Source organism: Cyprinodon tularosa, unplaced genomic scaffold (assembly GCF_016077235.1).
Source record: "Cyprinodon tularosa strain WSP-4 unplaced genomic scaffold, ASM1607723v1 ctg44, whole genome shotgun sequence".
Taxonomy (NCBI): Eukaryota; Metazoa; Chordata; class Actinopteri; order Cyprinodontiformes; family Cyprinodontidae; genus Cyprinodon; species Cyprinodon tularosa.
Window position 1 is genome coordinate 1,952,031 of NW_024039163.1, and position 24,169 is coordinate 1,976,199.

The 24,169-nt window shown below is 37.8% G+C and overlaps 1 protein-coding gene across 3 annotated transcripts; it reads right to left on the minus strand.

Annotated features, from left to right (window-relative positions):
• Positions 1 to 808: 808 nt before the first annotated feature.
• rfx4 (regulatory factor X, 4) lies at positions 809 to 23,768 on the minus strand. Of its 3 annotated transcripts, none has more exons than XM_038300035.1 (18): positions 23,315 to 23,768; positions 21,721 to 21,807; positions 21,563 to 21,623; positions 18,475 to 18,598; positions 15,025 to 15,086; positions 14,655 to 14,868; positions 14,125 to 14,202; positions 13,873 to 14,036; positions 11,876 to 11,976; positions 11,739 to 11,797; positions 11,484 to 11,628; positions 11,121 to 11,215; positions 10,036 to 10,153; positions 8,213 to 8,332; positions 5,340 to 5,498; positions 5,071 to 5,236; positions 4,834 to 4,972; positions 809 to 1,956 (listed from the first exon to the last, which is right to left on the minus strand). In XM_038300035.1, exons 1-18 carry the CDS (start codon positions 23,355 to 23,357, stop codon positions 1,684 to 1,686), a joined length of 2,208 nt encoding a protein of 735 aa, XP_038155963.1. In that variant the 5' UTR covers positions 23,358 to 23,768; the 3' UTR covers positions 809 to 1,683. The 3 variants fall into 3 exon arrangements, with proteins under 3 accessions (XP_038155963.1, XP_038155964.1, XP_038155962.1); XM_038300036.1 differs by having other exon boundaries at positions 5,071 to 5,197; positions 5,340 to 5,501; positions 23,315 to 23,751; XM_038300034.1 differs by having other exon boundaries at positions 5,340 to 5,501; positions 23,315 to 23,751.
• Between the last annotated feature and the right edge of the window lie 401 nt (positions 23,769 to 24,169).

Consider the following 24,169-nt stretch of genomic DNA (forward strand, 5'->3'; position numbering starts at 1 on the left):
CTGATAGAACTATGAGGTTCTCGGTTGCCTCCTCGAATATGGCTCGCCTCCTCTGATTGTTCAGTTTAGACAGACAACCAGCTGTAGGAAGATTCCTAGTGGTTCCAAACTTTTTCCATTTTTAAATAATGGAGGTTTAATGTGCTCCCTGGGTCCTTCAAAGCAGCAGAATATTAGATTTTTCCTTTCCCAGATTTATGCCTTAAAACAATCAGTTGAAGTCCTAACCTACATATAACTTTGTGTTTCTTCTAAATTGATGTCCATTTTTTTTCTCATCCATTCAAAAAGAAAAAAAAGTCTTTATAAAAGAGAAAGGTCCGTTGCTTTTTGAGTTATTTTAACCTACTTCATTTTGAATATGGGTTCTGTAAAAATTTATTTCTAAAATGTATGTATTCTACAGGTTTCACAGCATTTAGACTTTTGTAGCTAGTGAGATTAAACACTGAAACTATACTGGTCGAAAAATATGTGATCTATCACAGCTAATTGCTGGTTTAACAGGGGAACCTTGTTTGGATGTATTCTTTTTTCCTGTGAAACATGTAATAATTTGAAAAATTCTTTTGAATTTCCTCGTTATAGTGCTCTGAGTATATATATATATATATATATATATATATATATATATATATATATATATATATAAATAAAAGTAAAAAAAAATCTGTAATGTCCAGCAGCCCTTCATGTATATTGAAATTTAGTAAAACTGAACATGTGGATAAAAGGTGCCTATATATTGTGATTTCTTAAAGTAAAAATTATACCGTAGAACAAAAACAAACAGAAAAGACTCAATGTCTTGAATTGTTGAATTATTTATAGGGGTGGATTATTTCAAACATAATTTAACCGTACCACAGATGCTCTCCAGTGCTTTTTATTTACAGAAAAGTGACGATACTTCATGTTACTGTACACTTTGATATTTTCCCTTTTAATAAATACCCATAGGGTAATAGGTCCTCAGTAGCTTTGAGTGCATTATAAAAACACACAACCCTAAGTTAATGCATCCTTTACTAACCATACAAAACAGACAACATAGAAAATATAGCATTACACCATGTTACAAAGTTACAGAAAATACTTCATATATATATCTATCTTTATAGATATATATATAGATATATAGTCACAAAAAACAACGGAAAAGCTTGCAACAGAATACATTTGTTGTGTTTAAGTTAACTATCTGAGATGGAAACGCGTGATGGTTGTCAGCCCAGAGTCACAGACCTGGCGTCCCAGGAGAAGGTTAAGGCAGTTCAGCTCATCGCGACAAGATGCTGCGACAGCGCTGAGCATCACAAGGAAAACCCCTTCTGCTGGGACTGCACCGGTATCCGAAGACAGCACTGAGAGCAGCGAGGGCAACTCCGGCTGAGGTGTACATTCCTTAAAACAAAGGCACAGCTTGGCAGCAGCATTGCACTCGTTAAATGATTTTGCTGCAGGTTCAGACAATCGATATATTTTGTTTTCTTCCACTGATTGTTTGATGAAAGAAACGGTTAATTAGGGTCCTGGTCAAATGATGCCACAGTCCTCAGGATGACTGATGTATCAGGCCCGCTTTGAATTCTTACGACCTTTTCACCTCTCTGCTCCTCTTTGTTTTTGATAGAGTTCAGAGGCTGCAGTTTCCAGTTTATCAAGCAGGAAGTCCATCAAGGCTTATTTGGCCCAACCTGTAGTGGCTTCTCCGTTGATGTAGGCAAAGCCTGGAAAATGCTGCGAGTGTTCATACTCTGAGTTCCTGCGAGGGCCGAGAGGAGAGTACATGTCCCCGGAGGCGGCATAGCGAGAGGAGTGCATAGGCGGGCTGGTGTAACAGCTGTTAGCAGGGGACACATCTGGCCAGCGGGGGGCAATGGGAGCAGGGTGCAAACGAGGAGAGCTGCCCATCAGGCATGGCTCCATTCGGGGCATCTGGCTGTTGAGTTGGTACTGTAGAGGCAGAAAGAAAAAAACAACATGTAGAGGTTAATAGATCAGCATCAAAACAGTGTTTTCATAAGCAGTTTTCCACCGAGACAACGTTTAAAACTGATCGTTTGTTACAGGAAACAAATAGATAGAATAAGATAAAAGACCTTAAAATTATTGTAATAAAAATAGGTGCTATTATTGTACAAACAAGAATAATCACAATTTAATATGGTAAAAAAAAAAAGCACAGATAAAAAAAAAGCAAGCTGCGTAAAAAATTAAAGAGAACAAAAATCTAAAATAATCTGCACTAATAATTAGCATCTTTGAGCAATATCAGGTTCAATTTATACAGATTTATAATCTAAAACATGCGCTGCAAACCTTAAAGGCAGCATGAAAAGTGGAGCCATAACTTCTGTCTGCTGTGAGACATTTCGTCATTGTCATCTTATATATGAAGCTGTTTATGTGAGAAGACCTAACAGATGACAATTTCCTGTTTCGGGAAATTGTCTCACAAGTTGTGCCAAAATTGGTAAAAAAAAAAATGCCAAATAGCGGAACTCCAACATAATTAGTCTTTTCCTTTAAAAATGGTTTTCTTATTTGTAATTTGCGTAGCCCGTGGCGACGGACAACAATGAACAACGACTAAATCTGCTGCGTGATAAAAATACTCTGGACAGATGTGGATCTGGCCGAGTTTTCAGCTCCACATCCGACCCATTCCTCTGACAAAGTGCATCCATTGTGCTTCATTTATGCTCAGACGGGTCTAAAAAAGAAACGTGGAAGTAAGATACCCTTTCCCTTTTCTGGCTAAATATAAACACCACAGTTGAATCCATTATGAAGAATCAGAACATGGAAAAAGATGGTCAGAGCAGAGCGGACTCCTCAGCTACCAAGCAGATAAGGAACCATTGAATAACAATATTTTAATAAACGCCCCTTTGCCCCATTCTTTGGCTGCTGACTCAAACAGATGAAGAGGCCATTGAGAGCAGAGAGGAGGAGTAACAGAGCGGGGGCCCCTTCTTGGCCCCTGGTCCAGCCACCTTTCACTGTCTGCTTCCGCTGAGCGGAGAGGGTTGGTTCATAGTTGTTTAGAAACACTGCAGGCTCTGAGCGCCAGCTGATTTTCCTACCACCATAAAGGAAGCGGAGGTTGGATTTCCCTCGACGGGAAATTACCACCAAAAGAGCAAATTCAAACCAAGAGCTTCAAACCGGCAACATCAAGGACTGCACCCTTTATATTAAACACATCATTTAAGTATGAATAAAGATAACCACAGCGCTGATGGATTTTTTGGTAACTTCTGGTAATGCTAACGAACTATCACTGTGGTACGAGTATCCAGCTGATGGACAAGAACTTTTGCACATTTTCTCACAACAAATTACAAATCCTAAAATCTCCACTTGGGATTGTATATGATAAAAAAAACATGAAGTAGTGCTTAATGGAAAAATGAGGAAGAAGCTTGAAAATTTTAACTGGTAAAAACATGACAGTATTACTTTATTACTCTGACCAGCTCCCTAAATCTGCTGAAGAGAAGCATCCCACAGCATGCTGCTGCTACCACGTGTTTCACATTGCTGATTGTGTCTTTACATCAACGTGATGTGTTAGTTTTCTGCTACATTTAGCATTATAGATGTAGACTAAACCGTTCAAACATGATCCCATGAAATTTATGTCCTGTGGTGTTTTTTTGTGTCCTCTGTGGATCTATACTGGGATGAAATCAAACACAGGTGAATTGAGGAGGCAGCTCAGCATACTGTATTTTATTTAGGGGTATCTGATAATGGGGGGGCTGTATACAAGTCATATTTTCCAGATTTCCATTTGCAATATATGATGTAAAACAGGTATATTTTGTCTTCTAGTTCACAGTTATTCGTTACTTTGTGTTGGTCGCTCACATAAAACCTCAGTACATTGAGGTTTGTGGCTGCAGATCAAATGCAATTAAAGCTACTTGAAAAAATCTACATGCTTCTTCCTGCTACTTTGTACAGATGAACAGCTTTATGCACTCATTCGCAGAACAATGTAATAGTTGGCTTTGCTGCAGGCTGAAAACTTTGACAATAAAAAAAATGTTCATTTCAATTAGTTAACAGCTTTATTAATCAGTTAGATAACCATGTATAATACACTGGGGCATTTAACAGTATGAGGATCATTTTGTTTGTGTCAATTGTTAGAAATATATATTTTTTTTTTCTATGAGAGGCTATGAATATCAATGCTTCCTCTTTTTACTCTGTGTTTTTTTTTCTCCATTCAATACTTAGACCAAGATCAACAAGTCAAAATAAAGGTTATTTAGCTTTATTGCTCAGATGTCTGTCTTTAAAGGTATAGTGGAGGATTTTCTCGAATTTTTAAAAACAAAAAATGCACGTGAACAACCCTGTAGCCGCTCCTGAGAGGGAACGCCTATTAAATGCATGCGAGAGCATACACAAGCCCTTGCTCCTCATGTAAGCTCTGTTTAGAAGTTGCTGTTTGCGTCGCTCATACAAGTTTACTGTCCAATAGAAGATTTTTAGTATTTCCACCATGTCAGACTCACAACCGGTAAGTAAAAAGCGAGAAGTAGGACGTCCCTATGTAAACATATCACCAGAATGATTTACAATTAGGAGGACCACTTATTTTGATTATCCACCCAAAAAATCTTCCACTATACCTTTAACATGTTTCAGTTACTTTTTTGCTTAAATCAAAGAGAAACCTGCAAAACATGAATATATCCCAACATAGTAGCAGCTATACTTTTATATTTGCCATTTCAAATGTATTTTTTGTTTAGTTTAGATGAACTAAACGTTTTCAAATCAACAATCTAACCCCAACATGACTGCAGGACTAACCTGTGCAGACGAGCGGTGATATGCGGAGTAGTGAAGGGGGGCAGGGATGGCCGGCTCATGGGCCAGGCTTGGGTACTGGCTCTGAATGGAGTGAGGGTGCTGGTTGGTGTAACCGCCATAGTTGTAGCTTCCGCTGTATCTGGAACACAGACAGGGTAAATAAGAAGGTTTGGTTTGCAGAAAATTCAAAGCCGTTAAATTTGCTTAGAAGGTATAAAATGCATAGGTAGTATTTACCCGTGTTCCTCCCTGTGGGCATACACTGGCATCCTGTGGGCAGAGGACGGGGGCGGGACAGGAGCGTTGCTCCTCATGCAGGACAGCTGCTGTCCAGCGTCTGGAGCGGAGCCGCCTGCTGTGGTCACTGTGTATGTAAGGGACCAGGTATATGACTGAACAGCGCCTGGCAGACACAGAAACAAATGTTTCGGCGCGAAGTAGCTAAGTAATGTGGAGCCTATCAAACCGCTTTGTTTTTCTGTGTGCTTGGGTGGGTGCGGTCCTACCTGTGGAAGGGGTGACCCCTGGGTATTCTGGGGACAAGGCGGCAGTGGGGGAGCTGGCCGACGACACGTCCACAGATTGGACAGAGCGGGCAGGGGAGTAGGACCCTGGAGATGGGGGGGTGGGGGTGGTTTCTGTCAGGGTGAATTCCTCCTCTTGCTCTGCTAAAAAGTGTCAGGAGAGAACAGATTAATTTAGATCTCTAAAAATTGGAACTAAGGAGTTAAATTAAAACTGATTAAGCCCATTTGAGTAAGTACTACTGGCTGCCTTCCTCAGCAGCTTATACACATACAGAAACACATCTTTCCAGATTCTTTCCTCATAGAAATATCAGTTTCAGATTGTCAGATTAGACAGGCAGGATTTCTGATCAGCTTTCCAGTCTTGCCAATCGTTCCCACTTGGATTTACCTCTAGAATTTGACTAAACCAGCCCAAGAACATGTTTTAATTTAAATTGTGTCCTTGTAGCTCTGAATGCATGATTGAAAAGTTAACCCCTGCTCCAGCATTCAGTCCTCTGCAGCCTCTAACAGGTGGTGTTCAGTACTGCGTGAGCTGTGCATGTTCAGAGAGATGTGACCTTATTCTTGATGTTTGTTGTGTCTCCTATATGGCAAGCTTCTTTTTTTTTTCCTTTCTTCCTTTCCTCCCTCCCTCCCTACTTCTTTACTTATTTCTTTGTGCAACAGATTTTTTTCTCTTGCTTCTGCAAATTCTTCTTTTAAAAGTGAGATTTTTAACATTGAACACTTGTTCTGAGGACTTATAGCTGTATATAATCTATAAATCTTTTAATATGCTACTATCTGTCAGTATTTATCCTGTATTATAACCCCAAAAATATATATATATTCTAACTTTCCTATATAATCTGTATATAGATTCCACATTCATTTATTTTATAGCCTCTTACAATTACTCTCAGTTTATATTTACCATTTATAGTCCATACATACATAGTTTCTGTGCACATGTAAATAAGTATTTGGATCCTGTATAGTACTTCTAGATAGCTGCAAACTACATTTTGTTGCTTTGTACTTGTGACAGTGTAATGACAATAAAGTTGAACTCTATTCTATTCTTATCAACTTTATCTGTAAAGTTTTAAATCAAAAAAGTCTTTTCTAATTCCATTAACTGTTTTTTTTTTTTTTTAAACAAAAGCTGAAAATCTAAATTGATACATCACCACAGCTCATCAACCACATAAAAACCTAATCCAGATGGGTATTTTTCATAATTTGATGTCACAACTTGCTCCAGGATTTTCTTTAGTTGCCCTATTAGCTTTGGAATCAAGACAAAAACATGCCTCTTTTGCCTTGATTGCTAAAAAAACTATTCAGGAGCTACTGTAATCTACAGAGGTTAGATACACTGTAGAAAAATACTTTATCTTTGTTTTTCTAAATGTTTCCTGCTTTTGGTTTAAAATAATTAGATCTGTTTACTAATTTCTATATACCAATCTCTCCCCATCTCAAAAACTCACACATTAACATCTCTAAATCTGATAGAATGGACTTTTAATTTGTGTTGCTTTTGTCAAACCGTTTGGCTATTTTTCAACCAGATTCTCACAATAGTCTGCATGAATTAGGCAAACCTTTCTCATGAAGACATTTGTAGTTTTGTAAACATGAACCCATGTTTTGTGAAGGCCACTCTAAAACCTACTTAAACCAGCCTGTATCTTATGTTTATGGTATACTATTCCATTACCCATGTGGAAAACAATTCCCCCCTAATGTTTCATTGCCACATTATTTTCTTCCCATATTCATTGAGTTTGTTCATATTTTTATTTCAATTAAATTCTGAGGCTCAATCCAAATATAGCAAATTTCCTTCCTACAACAGTGTTCCTACTGCTTACTGCAGGAAAGCTTTAGAAACAGGAGCTAGGAATTAGGATCACCTGTATTGGGACTGAGCCTCAGGATTGTAAGCTTCTCCTTTTGCCTCCAACTGGAATTATGGTTATAAAGACCAAGACTTTAGGAGGACTTTTGAAAACTTTCATCTTGCCTCTCATGTTTTTGAAGGGATGAATTCTTCCTCCTCCAGTGGCGTTAAGGTCAGTGAGTGTGAATGACCTTTTTTCACTGTAGATGGTGACAATTTCTTGCTAGCTTAAGCTTTATCTACACATTTCACATTAAATTATAATCATTTGGAAAGCAGCAAGTGTTTATCAGTTTCTCCAGATTTGTGTATGATGTCACACAGGGAAGCAGTGTTTTTGCTGACAGGTGTGCCTCTTAGGCTACTTTCCCACTGCAGGCCTTGATGCGCAATTCCGATTTTTTTGTGAAATCCGATTCTTTTGTGTTGCCGTTCACATTTCCAATTATATGCAACTTAATGTGATCTCCCCTATGAACTCCATTCATACAACTTAAGTGTCCCACATGTGCAGTAGAGGACGCACTGACGTCACAAGCAAGCATGCTGTGTTCACAGAGGTAAACATGGATGGTAGTGCGGGGGAGCATCTAGCGACCTTTCCCAAGCTTAAAAAATACAATCTTTTCAAGATGTTTAAACATAAATATTTCTCTCCACATCATCATCTGCCATGGTTGTTGATTTTCTTGCTGCTTCTGTTTAGCAAGATGGAGAATAGTGACCTATGTTGGGTATTAATGGCGCACAGGTAGGATGAATGCGATCTGGCCTTTCAGACACAGGTCACATTTGAAAAGATCTGATTCAGGACCACATAGCTTTCATTATTATCATTATTAACAACGAGTAATGGAACATTAAAAAGGGACCATTTACTGTGATTGTAATGTCTAACACTAATAAAACATGATTTGTGTCTATTCTGATTGTGAATTTAAGCCAAAAGGTAAAACCCTACCTGTGCTTCCCTCTCCTTTCATGGCCCTCATCAGGTCGTTGGCCCTTTCCTGGAAGTGCAGCGACTCCAGCAGGTAGAGCACGTAATCGTCAAACATGAGGTGGATCAGGTGGAAGGAGCCTGAAGACACAAGAACAGCATGAAATCTATTCCCAAAAAAGAAAAAACATGAGATTCTTTAGGAAATAGAAAAATGCATGAAATAAACGATCACTGTCTGAGTGGGGATGACTTCACATCCTGACAGGAGGTTCGCTGTCATCAAAAACACACCAACTCAGCCTCAGAAATATGTCAGCTGACCCCAGAGGTCGCAGGAAACAGATGAGGCAGCGGCATCACAAACTTGCCATTGTGCCATAGCCGTGCGCATAATAAAAACAGTTGTGGTCATTGAAGGGAGAGGGGTGCAATCCTGAACAGTCATAAAATGGGGGGGAGTGGCCTTTGTTAATTAGCTGCTAGTGCACAGAGACCTGCTTTATCAAAACACAGCTACCAGCTGTGTCTTTGATATTCAAAGAAAGGGCAAGTAAAGGAGAAAGAAGTCATCTTTACTGCTTCATTCTACCTCTGCCTTGTGTACAGCAAGTTGTAAAAGGAAGCAGCCATTTCGCTTTCTCCTGCTTCCTTCCCAAGTCTGCAGGTCTTCAGTGCGTGTATTTGGTGCAAACAAAAACTAACAACAGACTCACATAATGTGAAGATTTGATTTTTTTGCTGTAATCTAAGAAACTGAAAATGATGAGGATTCTGCGATCAGAGACATACTATAGATTTAGGCTTACGGTAATCTTTCAATTTAACCAACATTGCTCTTGGGATTGAACTGGAAAAAGGAAGATTCTCGATTTGAATCTGGTGCAGAATATATGGAGGGAGAAGCTGAAGATTAGGGTCATGGCAAGGAGGCCTTCCAAAGTGGGAGATTCTACCAACAGTATAAATGAATACCATCAGAAAGATGCAGAAACTTAGCTGGTAATAACAATAGATATTTTTTTCTAAATCAGCTACAAAAAAAAGAAATTATACATATATATAGAGATATATATATCTATATATATAGAAACTATTTGGAAACTCCCAACATTAATACATAAACAGTAAAAATAGCTAAATTTCATTTTCTTTTTTAAGCTTATCTCAACAAATCTTTGTCACTTTTTTAATGGCACACAGACAGTACCTCAAAACTTCTTAAAGCGAATGCAATGCTATAGTGTCAGTAATATGAAAAAAGGATTGTCATGAGCTTATATGCTATTAGGTGTTATCTGTTTTATTGAGTTTAATCATTAAATTACAGAAACTGGAGGATGCTAAGGTTTGGTTTAATATATTTCCCTGTCCAACATTGGACTCCGCAGTTTAAATGAAAGAAAGCACAAGTGAATTGTCTCTGGATCAGTGTTTGCCTCTACATCCAGGTCAAAATCTTTTGGGCTCCTATAAAAGCCAAAGTACCACCAGTTCTAATAGTAGCACACAGCTTGTTTTATTTAAACAGAACCTGGAATTGGTTTCAAATTAAAGCAATTGCACCAATAGATGCATTTTTATTTTAAACTTTTTTTGAAAATACCTGAGAAATGTGGCCTTGCTTTTTTTCCCCCGTTTTTTTTACACAGTCAACATAGGCCCTACGACATGATATTTTACTGCTATTTCTTTGGGGTTTTTTGTGGATTTAATATGGTTTATAAAAGCAAATGAGTTTCAGGAAATGGTTTGTCAGCAGACTTTTTTTCAGAGAAGAGAAAAAGACCTCAAATGTCTAAAATCGTTTGACAGAATCTCAGGTTTCCAAAACAGGTGCTCACCAAAGCTCGGCGCGCTGTGGAGGGTCATATCCCGAATGACTCTGGTACCAAAACACGACCACATCAGCAGGAACTGTTGGGCCACCTTCTTCAGCGACCCGGGCCTCTTCCCCGCCACCTAGAGAGAAAACATTTCCATGAGAAAAAGATGGAGGAGGGGGGGTGCGCTAGAATTAACCCCCGCGTCCATTTTGGGGCTTAACCCTCAGGAACGAAAAACATGTCAACAAGTCAACTATTTAATTTGCCCCCGGGGACACGCCTTCCTATTGAACTTTTGTCTGGACGGTGGAGGACGTTACCAGGGCAACCAAATTTTACAAGCCCATATCTGGCACATAATGGGTGCAAATGGGAAGCTTGAAGACATCATTAACTGGGAGGATTGGGAGCTAAGTGGCTCTGAGTGAGAAAGGCATGCAGAGGTGAGAGGATTTTAGAACTTTGCCTCACAAACAAGTTTCTAAAATAAGGCCATTTTTTCTTTTAAAGCCGAGTCTCTGCCTTTTTGTTTGTTATCCAGTTGTTCTTATCTATATATACTTTAATTGCGCTTAACTTTTTATTGCTGAGTCTGAATTATTTTATAAATTTGGTTTTTATTTGAATCTCTATTTTTATTTCCCTTTTCATAGCTGTGTCTGACCTTCACCATGGCATTACAAACATCCAACAGTTTGAAAGAGTTGGATAAACTCTTTATCAAACTTTTATTTAATATAAATTTTCTATTGCATTATTTGACCCTTTAAAAAATAATATTTTGATTTTTCTTTCCTTTATTAAGTAATGTATTATTTTTAATAGTAAGTAACTTTGACTTGAAGCTCCACCTTTTGTAAACCCTCATACCAACTAAATAGGATGATGTTAAGATGTTAACTTTTCTGAGGCTGGAGGAAATATTCTAAAAGATTTCCGATTAAATTACATTTGAATACATTTTTGTTAAGTGGAAAAACGCAAAGATTGTACATGTGTTGCCTCAGCCTTCGAACATGTATATTTCACTAATTACATATAATTAGGATGAAGAATCCTCAGTATTTTTAAAGTTTGTATTCATCCTTGCGGCCGTCTCTCACCTTGACGACACAGCGGTCCACCATGGAGTCCAGCCATTCAATGTAGGCCTCAATTGGAGACTGCTCCTCCAACAAGCGGTCAAATTCCTGATACACTGAAACAACAGAGGGAAAAACAAAAAAAATGTTACATAGCTTCAACAACAGCCTTGTATTGCTGCAGCGTCCAATATCAGCGACCTCTGCTCCTCTCACTATGAGCTGAATTGTGGCAGCTCTGTGGGTTGCACAGAGGAGGATGAACTTGTTTAACCTTTTGCTCTCCGTCTTCGGTGCTTTGACTCCGCCGGTCGTGGGAATGATTGCCAACGAGTGTGTTGTTTACACGGCAGTGAAAGATTCAGTTTTAACTGGGATACTTACAGTGCATAATAAGCTGCCTGTGCTCCTCCTGCGAGTCCTCCATGGTGTAAAGTGTCTGTTTGGTGATGCTGTTCAGGTCCACGTTCCTCCAGTCCTCCAGCATTTGGAAGGTGATGTCGGCACTGTTTATGACAGTCCGAGATGCCTGTAGGCAGATAAAAATGCCAGCATGACACAGATTCATCTCTTATCTGACTGGTTTCTTTATTTCTCATATGGATTTTATTAAAAGACCTCCAAAAACACGACATTTACCTGACAGAGATGGTTTAATGATGTTTGTCTCTTTAAAATCTGAGAGAACCTCCTCGACACTGAAAATAAAATGAAAAAGAATTAAAAGAATGCGGACTGTTAAACAAAAATTAAAAGCGTCTTTAATGTCAACTTACATTCAAATTTGATATTCCTCAGGTTTTCAGGAAGGTCGTGAAGTGCTATTTTGAGCCACTCATCGAGCTGTTTGGCAAATTTCCGAATCACTTGAGTCAAGCTGGGCAAAAGAAAAAGCGCAGAGCAAGTTAACAAAAGCTGCAGGAAAACGTTTTGTCTGTAGGTTATTGCATAAATTTAACATTAACTTTGTTTTTATCTTAACTTAATTAGAATTTATTTGACAAAGGATCCAGATTACATCTTTACATGTCATCCTACATGTCAGAGTAAAACTGACACCAAACTCATTTTACTAGTACATTTTTTCTTTATAAATTTTTTTTAAGTTAATCAATAGTTTAGAATAATGGCTATATAATAAAATAAATGGAAAACAAAGAGAAAATAAGTTTTAATAAATAAATGAGAGCAAAACTAGCAGAAATAAAATTATAAAATGAACACCAACTTCATGTTATCTTTACCTAATGAGTAAAGAAAGTTCATAAATGTAACATATTTATATATACAGTATAACTTAAGTTTCATATTTTGATATTAAGAGTCTATCCTATTTTTTAAATATCATCTAATAACAGTTTTTTTTTCTGCATGCAGCATATTAACCAGCAGTTCCAGCAGCTTTAATTTCCAAACTGTTATTTGCTTTTAAAACTTTTTTTAATCAAATCATTTCCTGTGCTCGTAAAGTAAATCCATACAGTCATTGTTTAGGTAGCAGAAAATAAATACTACCCTGAAGCTAAAATCTGTACCAGCATTAGAAGACAATCTGAACAAGAAAGAAGACATCAGTATCACTCACATGGTGTGACATCACCCCTGCTCCTAATCTAATTGAATGGACATAATTACAGGTCATAGAAAACTCATTAATCTGTTAACACCTTTGATGATTGGGCAGGATTTAACAAAACAGTGATCAAACGCAGGGCATAAAAATGATCAGTTATACAGATTAAATAAAATCATGCTGAAATGAAACACTGTCTGAAAATTAAGCAGAATAAATGACGTAGATTAGTTTGGATTACCATAACTGTTTATATTTATTAAATATCAGAAGGATTTCTATCTTCTTCAACACCACAGGTTTGCATAAATTTTGATATCTCTAAACATTACAGGAAAGCACAGGTGTTTATGTCCAGCTTTATAATCATCTGACAGGTTAATCAAAACAACCGAGTTAATTAGAGGCTCACCTGTAGATATATTCTATATTCTATATTCTATATAACACCCGGCTTCTCTGCATGATATACGGAACTAATTAAAAAAATTACACAAGATAAGACAAGGGGTAAGTTTTTCTAAGGCAAGACATTTGATTTCCCCTTAGATACATTTCCAGATGATTATTTGGGGCATATTCAGCAGTTTAAACAATTCAGTAAATATGAACAGCACAGAAATGTAAAGCATCATTTTGTTCTATTGTTTTCTATTGATAACTTGTCAATTCATGAAAATTTCATGAAAAACTCTTACAGAAAGAAAAACAGAAATTTGCTTTTTAAATATTTGTACTTAGCTTATTTATTTTTTTTTTTTATAATTTATTAACTTTTTTCTTACACTTTATAGTAGGTAACGTATCACAAACAGCAGGCAGCGTTGGATTACTAGTTGTATTCTATAAAGCAGTTACACTCAGCTTTAGGACAGGGATGGACCTTGTTGACCCTGCAAACCAGATTTCATCTCAAAATGTTGATGTTTGCTGCAAAGTGGCGTTTACATCCAAGTTACCATTTTTTTACTTGGATGATAAAGGGTTAAGTAGATGGACTAATTAGGAAGAAGGATTTCATGTAAATATTGAAGCAAAACATCACAACAGCAGTAATAAAGTAAAAGACTGAGAATGGAAGGGTCTTCCAAGCAAAGCAAGCAAGGCTTAGAATAGGTGGCGTCAATACTTGACCATTACATTCTCCTAAATACCGTTAGCAGTGGCGTCAGACTGAAGGGGAAGGTTGCAATGCCTCACCTGTCAGGCAGTGCTTGCAGGACGGTTGGCATCAGCACTCCGGAGATGGCTTTGTAGAGGATTGAGTCACAAACACCCACAATGTTCACCACGGTGGGGGAGCCGAGGACAGGGAGCATGTGGGGCGGCATGCCCTGCCAGAAGTGCAACAGGAAACTTTGGACCTGCGGACGCCAAAGACACCGAGTTACAAAAAAAGAAGTTTATACTTATGGTTTATAAAGAGAACAGAATCTGAGTTTGAGTCCTTGCCTCGTCAAAATTGGCTCGGATAACCGTGTCCAGTATCCTCTGACAGTGTGTTCTGTACATCATGATGAACGTCGACACCTGAAAACATTAACCAAGTCTTAATCTGTTTGCAGCATAAACTATAGCCTTTTTTTCTTTCACTCTTTTTTTAGGGGAAACAAAAAAAGGTTGCAAAAACAAGAAAATAAATCTGCCTTGTGAACCAATAAATACGTGTTACAGGTCCGGGCTGGAGCCGAGAGATATAAAACAAGCTGTAGAGATCAGCAAAACACAAACTATTTAAAATCATGGCCCCCCTTTTAAAGTCAGACAGCTATTGCCTGTCCTTTGTCCACTGCTAGATCTTATTATCTGGCCCCTGAAGATTAAGAGTTAGTGAGGAGCCAGCACATAAATCCTTAAGGTCCTTCTCTCAACGCAAAGCCAGATAAAAGAGTCAAAGAGGGGGAGGGGGGGAGATGGGTGGGAATGAAGGGGAGGGAGAGGGGGCGTTGTAAGTAAGTAAGGACTTAAAATCTGCCGTTTACCCTCTCCTCTGGCAGGCTGGCAGGCAAATTTAGGTCTTTGACATTTGGAAACTCTGGCAGGAGCGTCCCAAGCTTGGAGCGCGGTGAATACGCCACTGTCTGCTTCGTGACCTCTTTCTTCCCTGTCTCATTCACCCACGCCGCCCCCTTTTTGGAGTACATCACATCGTAATACGGGGACGTCTCCTTCACTGCGATCCCGTAGTAGTGGTACCTGAGGAGCACAGGCAGCGAAAAAACAAAAACATGATTAATCAATGACTCTCAGCAGGATCTCTTCAAATGAGCAAAATCTTAGAAAAGTTAAAATAATGTTCATTTAAAAAAAAAGGAAAATTGTAATGTGTGTTTTTGTGGAGCCCAAACTCACTTGGACTGTCCTCTTGTCCCCAGTCTTCTGGTCGTCAGTGCCGGGAATTGTTGCCTTATAATCTGTTAGTAAAAGCAAAATAAAGCAGTGTTGCAGGTAAAGAGACATAGGATCATTTTTAACAGCAGATATTTCATTATAGCTATGCGTTTAATAAAAGCATTTTTGCAGTGTAAAAGGTGACTCAATTCATTGCCTAACATTTTAGTTTTATTGTTACTTAAAAGAAATGACAGGATCTCAGATACAAGCTGCTTTAATGAGTTCCCTCTCCTTCCAGAGAGCTCTATCATCATAGTGGAGCCCAGAACAGATCTCCTCTTTATCCACATATAAAGGAGTCAGTAGAGTGGTTTGGTGATCAGCCATCTCCCTCTGGAGGTTTTGGAGCATCATCAGAACTCACCTCAGCATCATCTCTCATCAACTATCTGAAGGGCCTAGATTATCTCATCCTGTTTGGGATCCCTCACAATGAGTAGGAAGATGTTGCCAGGGAGTGGGTCGTCTTTGGTTCCCTGTTTGGACCCATTTGTCCTCACCATCTCGGATAAATGACGGGAAAAAAAAGGGAGCTCAAGACTAAGCCCTGGGGTACACCGCAACCCCCGATTGGATTCCTGGTCACAGTTACTCTCCCATTTAATTTATTCTCCCTGAGATTCATGAAAAATAATACTTACTGACTTAACACCTGTTGAAAAACGTTTTTACAGCCCAACATTGATTCCTCTTCATTTATATATCATGAATCAGTAAGTGGAAAATTGGAGGGTGGAGGGATAAATCACCCTACAGATCAAAATAAATCCATAGTCTTTCTTCTATTTATATAAATAGGCATGACATAGAACAGAAAAGGGTTTGTCCAAGTATTCATCACTTCTGTGCAAACTATTCATCTACTAATACAATGTTTGTGAGTAGAAAAGGTCCTTAATAATTAATTTAAAAAAAGTTAAAACTCTATATCTATAATACAGAGGAAAGGCTCGTACTCAGCTAACCACAGAGATAAATGTAATTAACGAAAACCGTGAAGAGCCTTTCCAACACTGCTTTCGACAAGCAAACCAGGAGAAAAATTAAACTTTAAAGACTCAACAATAAAAAAGAGAGTGGGTAAAAAAGGAATTGATGGGAGAGCTCCAAGGAGGAAATCACTGATGGCCCAAAAAACAAAAGGGTGTGTCTCCCACTTTACTAAAAAAACATGATGTCCAAAGCTTTAGGGGAAATATTTTATGATGAGACAAAAGTGTAATTTGTTGGCAGGTGTGCTCCCCATTTCATCTTTTGTACAACTAACACAACACAACAATAAAGCACGGTGGAGGTACTCTGTGGACAACTTGCTGTTGTTCAACCAAAGTTATTCTCTCTACCAGAAAACCCCAAAGAAGAATTTTGACGTCTTGTGACCTTTAGCCCAACTTCACTGGGGTTAAGAAGCAAGAAAATTATTCAAAACACTCCTTCAAGTTAACCACTGAATGGCCAAATAAAAAATAAAGATTAAGAATAGGAGAATACTGGACTTCAATCTGACTGAGAGCTCTGAGCACCTAAAGGCTGTTAAAGGAGAGTTAACCATGCTAAAATGATTCACTCTCTGCTTTAAAAACAGCATAAGCAGAGTTCTACCGGTTCTTTCATTTTAAATAAATATATTAGATAATCATTTTTTAATTGACTTTTCTGCGTTCTCCATTTTATCCATTTTGCATAATAGTAATTATTGTTTATAAATCTAGCCTGTTGCTTTTCCAGGTCTGTGTTTATACATAAAGACAGATCTCCCAGGCTGGAGATTATTAAAAGGAGTTATATAAAATAATTTATGAGACACTTTTATGACATCAAGTCATTTCACTTCTTCTTTTCTTCACCAACCATCTTCACTCCTTTTCAGCTCCCCCTCCTCTTTTTTTTAATCCACATATTGGCTCCTCGTTTCGGCTCCCGGTGCAGAAACTTTAGCAAACAGTGTAGCTCTCCATTGTGTGGGATGAAAAAAGGGGCCAAGCTGTGAAGTTTCTGTCAGGCCCCGCTTGATAAATGAGCAGACAGGGAGGCAGCCCGGGCCCTCTCTCGTTTTTTTGTCCCGAATCAATGAAGCCTTCCTAAAGGACACCCCACACTGCTCCAGCCACTGATCTAACATTCCGCAACATCTCACCCTTCCAAATTTCCTTTAATTACACATTAATCCAGGCCCCTTCTCTTTTTCAATATCTTCCGACAGGAGCTGGCGGAGGGGAGGGGGCTGGGCTCGGGGTTGGGGGCTGGGGCCAGAGCCCAGGGTACAGGGGACGGCTGGGGGCAGGAAGGCTAAGGAACTTGTTGAGGTTGTGGGAACAGACGAAAGCACATCTCCTTTGGCTCTAGATTAAATATTCACACTGAGCTGCGGATGAAGCGGCTTCGACGCAGGAGCCAGAGCTGAAGCTCCAAACCAAGCCATGCATGACTGGGTCAGATTGGACCAGCTATGAATTACTGAGATTTTAACTTTTATATCATTTTATAAACTGTTGAGGCACTATTTATTTGGCTGCTTTAATCTGTGGCAAGGCAAGGCTAGTTTAGCTATATAGTACATTTCAGTTGCAGGACAATTTAGGAAATAAAGGGGAAAAAAAGAAAAAAAAAACTACATTGCAATACCATAGAGGCTATACAAATAGTTCAAAAGATAAAAAAGGGATGCATTGAAATAAGAGAAATATATTTTCTAAAAAACAGAAGGATTTAGAAATTGAAATGAAAGTTAGATAGGAAACTTCACTAATAATGTTACACAGGATAGTCAAAGGCCACTCTAAACTAATGCATTTTTAAACTCAATTTAAAGCAGTTGAGCTTTTTAGCACTAGATTTGTGGAGCGACAAACTAAAACCTGCTTCTCCATTTTTGGTTCTGGGAATGAGGAGTAGATCAGATACAGAAGACCTGAGAGACTATAAGTCTGTGATATACTTAGACTCTGATCGATTCAGTGAATTAAAGAATAACAGAAGTATTTTAAAGTCCATACTCTCTAGAGATGGGTGATGTGCTCCATATTCTTAGTTTTAGTGAGGATGCTGGCAGCAGTTCTCTGGATCAACCCAAAGACACCACTGTAGTACTACCACTGTAGTAAACAATTTCCCTAAAGATGAATGTATGAATCGGTCTTTAAGGTCCTGCTGAGACTTTAGTCCTTTAATCCTGAAGATGTTCTTTAAGGCATAGAAGCCTGGATTTATCACTGTCTTTATGTGCCTCTGAAGTTTAATTTAATTACTTCTATGCCTTCACCCAGTGCCTCTATGTGCATATCAGTCAACAGAAGGGGAGCCCATTTAAACATTTAAAGAACATTCATAGCTTGGTGATGATTTCTTATGGGTAACACTGAATTCAGCAGAGAATGATGGAAATGTAAACTGAATTCTGGAGCTCACCTTTCCAAAGCTGGCTGCGTTCACAGGCTGCGTGTCGTGCTTCTCGCTGAAGTCAAGGTAGTGCATGTAGAGGGCGCTTCTGGGGATGCACACACCTTCTGCTATTTCGTAGTTTTCCTCTAACCTGCGATACAACAAATGTGTGGGGAATGCAACCTCAGAAACAGCTCTAAATAAAAAATTACGGGCATGCATGTGGTCTAATAAAAGATTGAATTTTACAAGATTTAATGCTGGAAAAAAAAAAGTTTAACTTGAATGTACAGGATATTGATTTAAAGGGTTCCGATTCTTAACATGCAGCTGCATCGGCAGAACATGAGAAAACTAACAGGACAGAGCATCTCTACATTCTGACTGCAATTTTCAATTTTACACGTTAAGAACCAGTCAGTGAACGTCTCCTATCTTAAATAGTAAACAGTGTTAAATACAACTGTTTGGAGCATTAAAGTGAAATGATTTGAACTACTTGTTTAAACAATCACATTATTTATTTTTAATAGTCCGTTTGTATAGTTACCCACTATAAGTGCATAAAATCATTCAGAACCCCAATAAATTGTTCTGAAGCACATCCTGTTACCGGTGTTGATTTATCATGCCCATTAAAATCTCAATATTATTCATGAATATTCTAATCACTAGGCTTAAACCTAATCTTCATACTTTTTTCCTCTTCATCAGACTTCTGTCTGTGTTTAGCATCTTTGCCCAAACAAATTTGTATGAAAATCAGCCCATATGGCAAGATATACCTACAAATACAAATATAACTATTTTTTAAATAAAATTTTAGCTCAAAGAAGCAGGTTGTAATTTTGATATCTTCAAGATCGGTACTGTAATGAGGATGGCATCTTGTTAAATTGTGCAGCTCAGCTTAAAACATGAGATATTGTCAGATACTATTGAATGCAATGACTTTTTACACTCCTAAATTAGATAAAAAAAAAACTGTATTTAGTTCCCACAATAACAGAAAAAGAAAGATTAGATAAATGTACCCAAAACGGATCCCTGAGGTACACCGGTCATTATTACTGTCCATCCATCAGATTAGGAACAGAAATAAACCAAGACTGGCCTTGACACAAACTGATTTTTTTACAACCTTAAGTTGTGGAAATTGTCTTTCTTTAAGACTATAATATTATGAATGAATATTTCTATTTAAAATGACTAATTTCTAATTTTGCATATTCATTTCAGAACATTTCAGTGATCTTCTTTAAGCATTATGTTGAGTCATTGTGAAATAAAATGGGCGTTTTAATGAATAAGGTTTAACAAAAGGGGTACAAAGATCCATGTTTTGCTGAAAATTAAACGCTAGAATCTGGAATTTACACAGAAAGTTACATTTGACTGATTTTAGAGTCAGAAATGTGTTAGAATAGACTTCTTGACCTTTGTTTATTATCTATATACTTGGCTTTAATAAAATAATAATCAACAGATATATTTACAGTGATAAGCCTTTTTTCTGTCAAAGACTTAAAAAAATATAAACTAAATAAAAGAAAACAGGAAATTATATTTTGTTCTCAATCTCAATGGTGTCAGCTGTAGAATAAACCACCTGAGGAACACATCATACTTAAACATTTTTAAAGACCCAAATTTTTAATAATGATGAAGGTTGGTAGTTTTATTCATTGTTGTTTTCTATTTGAATTAAATATAAAAAAAAAGCAAAAATATCTCTTTATTTTACAAACTGGACAAAGACGAATAAACTAATTAAAAACTTCTTCTTTTTCCTGCTCATTATAAAAGTTACTATTGAGCCAAACTGATGATCAGAAAAGATAATATAAAGCCAAAGTAGGATTAATTTAGCAATATATTTCAATCTTATGAGCGAATGGCTTTCTTTTTCTTATAACTGCTAATCACCTTTTTAAATGTTTACAGACGTACGTTGATGTTTTATCGCTGGATTTGGAAGTGTTGGAGGTTTGAAGGCCTCTTTGCCATCACCCTAATTTATAGCTCCCTCCTGTGTTTAGTGATCAAATTAGTTTTATGATGGTACTACTTTACTCTCCATCAGAAGAAACATGTTAAACCTAAGATTAGCTTATATCTAAACTTAAATCTATGAATAATTGGAACAACTTTTCCACAGACTCCCAATCTAACTACCTTTAAACAGTTTGTATAAATGTAGTATGTGTTATGCTTAGAAACTCAATATCAAGAATAAAAATACTTTTTTTTGTACTTATCTACATGCATAAAAAGTATTTTTGTTCTATTTTTGCATATTTTCAGGACAGTGCAGACACCCTGCATAAATTAAACCAGTCCCCACTTAGAGACACTATGTTAAAAAGTCAATATAAAAGAAATGAAAACAGAAATAACACCACTAATGGCATATTTCTGACAGGATAAACATGATCTGACTGAAATCACTTGTTTCACACCAGAGAAAACATTCAGACACGGTTTTGCATATGTTAAACAAACAAATCATAAGAACAAATCAGAGAAAACATCTGTCCTACTTCAGCAGCCAAAATGCTGCAGCCATGTTTAAATAGCTTTTTGTTAAAATTTCTTTATGTCAAAAACACGTTTAAAACAAAACGTCTCAAAAATACTTTACCACACATGGAAAGATGAAGCTAGAGAGCTGCAAGGAGGAATCAAGTTTAGGGTTTGCTGTCAAACACTCCAAGATTAATAAATAAAATCAGATCAGATTGGATTTCTTTCATTAAATATAAATTAAACAATATGTAACATATCTAAAACGATCAACTTTTAATTTGGTGGAAATTGGGACAAAAAAAAAAAAAACTAGGAGGGACCCATCTGATAACCTGAGTGAGTTTTCAATATAAACATACAAATATGATCAGAGACCTGATGTGAAAGAATCTGAAAGTTTAAAGTAAATATATAAATTTAAATTCTTTCAACATAAAAAAAGCCATTAGACAAAACCTAATATTAAACATACAGATTTGGCCAATCACATGCTGCATTATCGTCATGCTTACAGTAAATTAGCTTTTAATTTTTATTACTCCTTCTTTGTACATTCTATTGATTTAGGGAAACTTTCTAAATGACTCACCATTCCAGAGTGGCTGGTGTTGAATGTGGTTTAGTAGCTCTGTTATTCTCCTTTTCCTCATCTGCAGCAGCAAACATCCATCAGAGCGAGTCAAATTATGAAAAAACAATTTTTGCAGGTAAATCTATTGAAGGAGTCTGAAAGAAACTTTTGCTTACGTTCATCGTTGGACATATTCCCCAGAGACGTGTGGCTGGAATATCGCTTGCTCTCACTTTCATTGAGGCACCTTTCAATCCAGCTCTCTAAAAAGAACAAATTGAATCTCTAAAATCTGGACCTTTTTCTTTATTTCTTTAAAACACAATCTGGAAAAAGGATCAAACAAAAAACTGACAGTAAAATATTTGCTGTTTTTTTTTGTTTGTCTTTTAAAAGCTCCTTTCTGCACTGAAGGGGCATCATCCCACAGCAGAAGAAGCAAAAGCTGTATTTACATAAACATCACCAATGCAGGACACTTAAAACGTCACTAATGTGACAGGCAAAGGCCACAACAAGCGATTGTATGGGGCAGCAGCGCAGCCGTGGGTCCTGTTTGAGATGTTTTCAGCAAGACGGCAGGAATCCGGCATTGTTCCCCAGAGACGACGGGATGAACACACAGAAGCTTAAAAAAAAAAAGAGCCTGGACACATTTACTGAAGCAGTCTGCTGGAATAGAAGCCATTGTGCTGGTTTGATTTCTGCTTAGAAAAAGCCCGACTGGTGTTCTTTCTGTGAGCGAGCTGCAGCATAACAATGCTATCATATGAGAGCTGCATGATAAGGTAAAAATCCTTTAAAAACACCAAAGGAGGAAGAACAGCTATCAGAAGAGATGGAAAACCAGCTGGGGTAATATTCCTGGTGCACCGGAGATGCACCAGGAAATTTCACAATTTTTTTTAAACATATCAGCTGTTAGAGCGGATGCAGGTTAGCAGTTTGTGAACGTTTTTAGAAGTTTGAATAAATACAAAACTAAGTTAGTAGTTGGCAATGGGCCTTTTACAAGTAGGACAAAATAATCAAACATTTCTTCAGTTATACAGAGCTTATCTCTTTGTAAACATCTCTGTAAAACTAAAAGATATTCAGAGTTCTTGTCAGTCTTTCCATTTATTTAGCTTGAGGTGCATTTATTCATTAAATCTAATGCTTACAGTTTATCCTTCCTTTCACATAAAAAAAAAAGAAGCAGCTTGGAGATGTAGAAGTGAAACCACTGAAGTGAAGCTAATTCTCAGCAGAGACCCAGAGCTCAGGCTTCATTTGCCACAAGAACAGATAAGTTGGGGGGATCCAAATAATTGGATTAAATCTGATCAACCACTGCGGTGGATCTTTGGTCCGTTTACCAGCAGGAAAAAACTAAACTTTACTATAAAAGCTGCTAATTCAATTTGCCAACTTCTTCAAACTACAAAAAATAATAAATAAATAAATAAAAAGCAGGAGAACATGCCGATTTATTTTATATTTAAACATTCCCACTGATCTTGAAAATTTTTAACTGCCAAATGTTTGAAAAGTAATCTAGATTATTTACTTTTAATCTTTTATATCCAAGGTTTTCTTTAAACACATAGATTTGGATGAAGGGAGCAGGTGCACCTCTATGAGGACCATTTTTGAAACAATCTAGTTGGAAAAATGGTTCCCTGTAGCAGTAATAATCAGTATGTGACCAACAGACAGCAACATTTCTTCTTTTTTTTTTCTAAAAAAAAAAAATCCAGAGGAAGTTTGAGACATTTCAGCAGGACTAACCTGTGGAATCCATGTCCGGCTCCTCCAGCAGCCCGCAGTGCATCTTCTTCCCATCAACGACGCCAGATCCTCAGAGTAAAATGGCTCACTGCGCGTTTCTTTTCCCCCCTCCTCCGATGATCTCCTCTCGACTCTCTCTAAGTTTCCTTGACCACTGCCCGTTGCAGGAGATGTTGAGAATCTGGGGTTCGCCCCAAGAAGGGCGGTGTTGGCGGAGGAGGGAATGAGGGAGGGAGGGAGAGAGAGAGAGGGAGAGAGGGGGGACGGTGGGTGTAAAGAAGGGAGCAGGAGACTCCAGAAATCCAGCGGGGGGAAAGCCAGACCCGTCAAAATGTTTGCTGATGTTTCATGGGAAAGGGGCTGATTTTATAGGAGCCCTGATGGGGACATGTCCTTGATAGGCTTGGAAGGCTGATGAATGGCCCCAAGTCAGATGGGGATGTGGCAGAGCTCACTGGAAGTCTTTTGTGGGGCTGTTTTGAATAAGAAAGGCTCCCTCCAAACCAGAAAAAAAAAGAGCCTTAGATCTACATCCTAACACTGTGGCCTCCTCGTTCTCAGTTATGGCATTTTGTACATTTTATCCACCTCCAAGCTTCAAATAAACTAACAAATCAACTTAAAAGTTTTTTCTGTTGGCTTTTACCTCCCTTATATCCCACAGCCACCTGTTGCCTCATTATGGCCGCTTTATCGGTGAACCTGCTTCTCGTCGTCGCCCTCCTTTCGATCATTTTAAAACGTTAAATATGCATGTTTAATGTTGAAAGTTTTTGTTGTTTTTCACTCACTCTCTCGCCTTATTTTTTCTTTTACTTTTGGTGTGCCTCTGAGAAGAGGGAACGGCCACAAAAG

Coding starts and splice junctions, on each gene's coding strand:
- rfx4 (XM_038300034.1), bottom strand. CDS start 23,357: ATGCACTGCGGGCTGCTGGAGGAGCCGGACATGGATTCCACAG. Junction 15,087..18,474: donor ACGCAGCCAGCTTTGGAAAG/GTGAGCTCCAGA, acceptor TTTTACTAACAG/ATTATAAGGCAACAATTCCC. Junction 11,216..11,483: donor CAGGCAGCTTATTATGCACT/GTAAGTATCCCA, acceptor CTGTTGTTTCAG/TGTATCAGGAATTTGACCGC.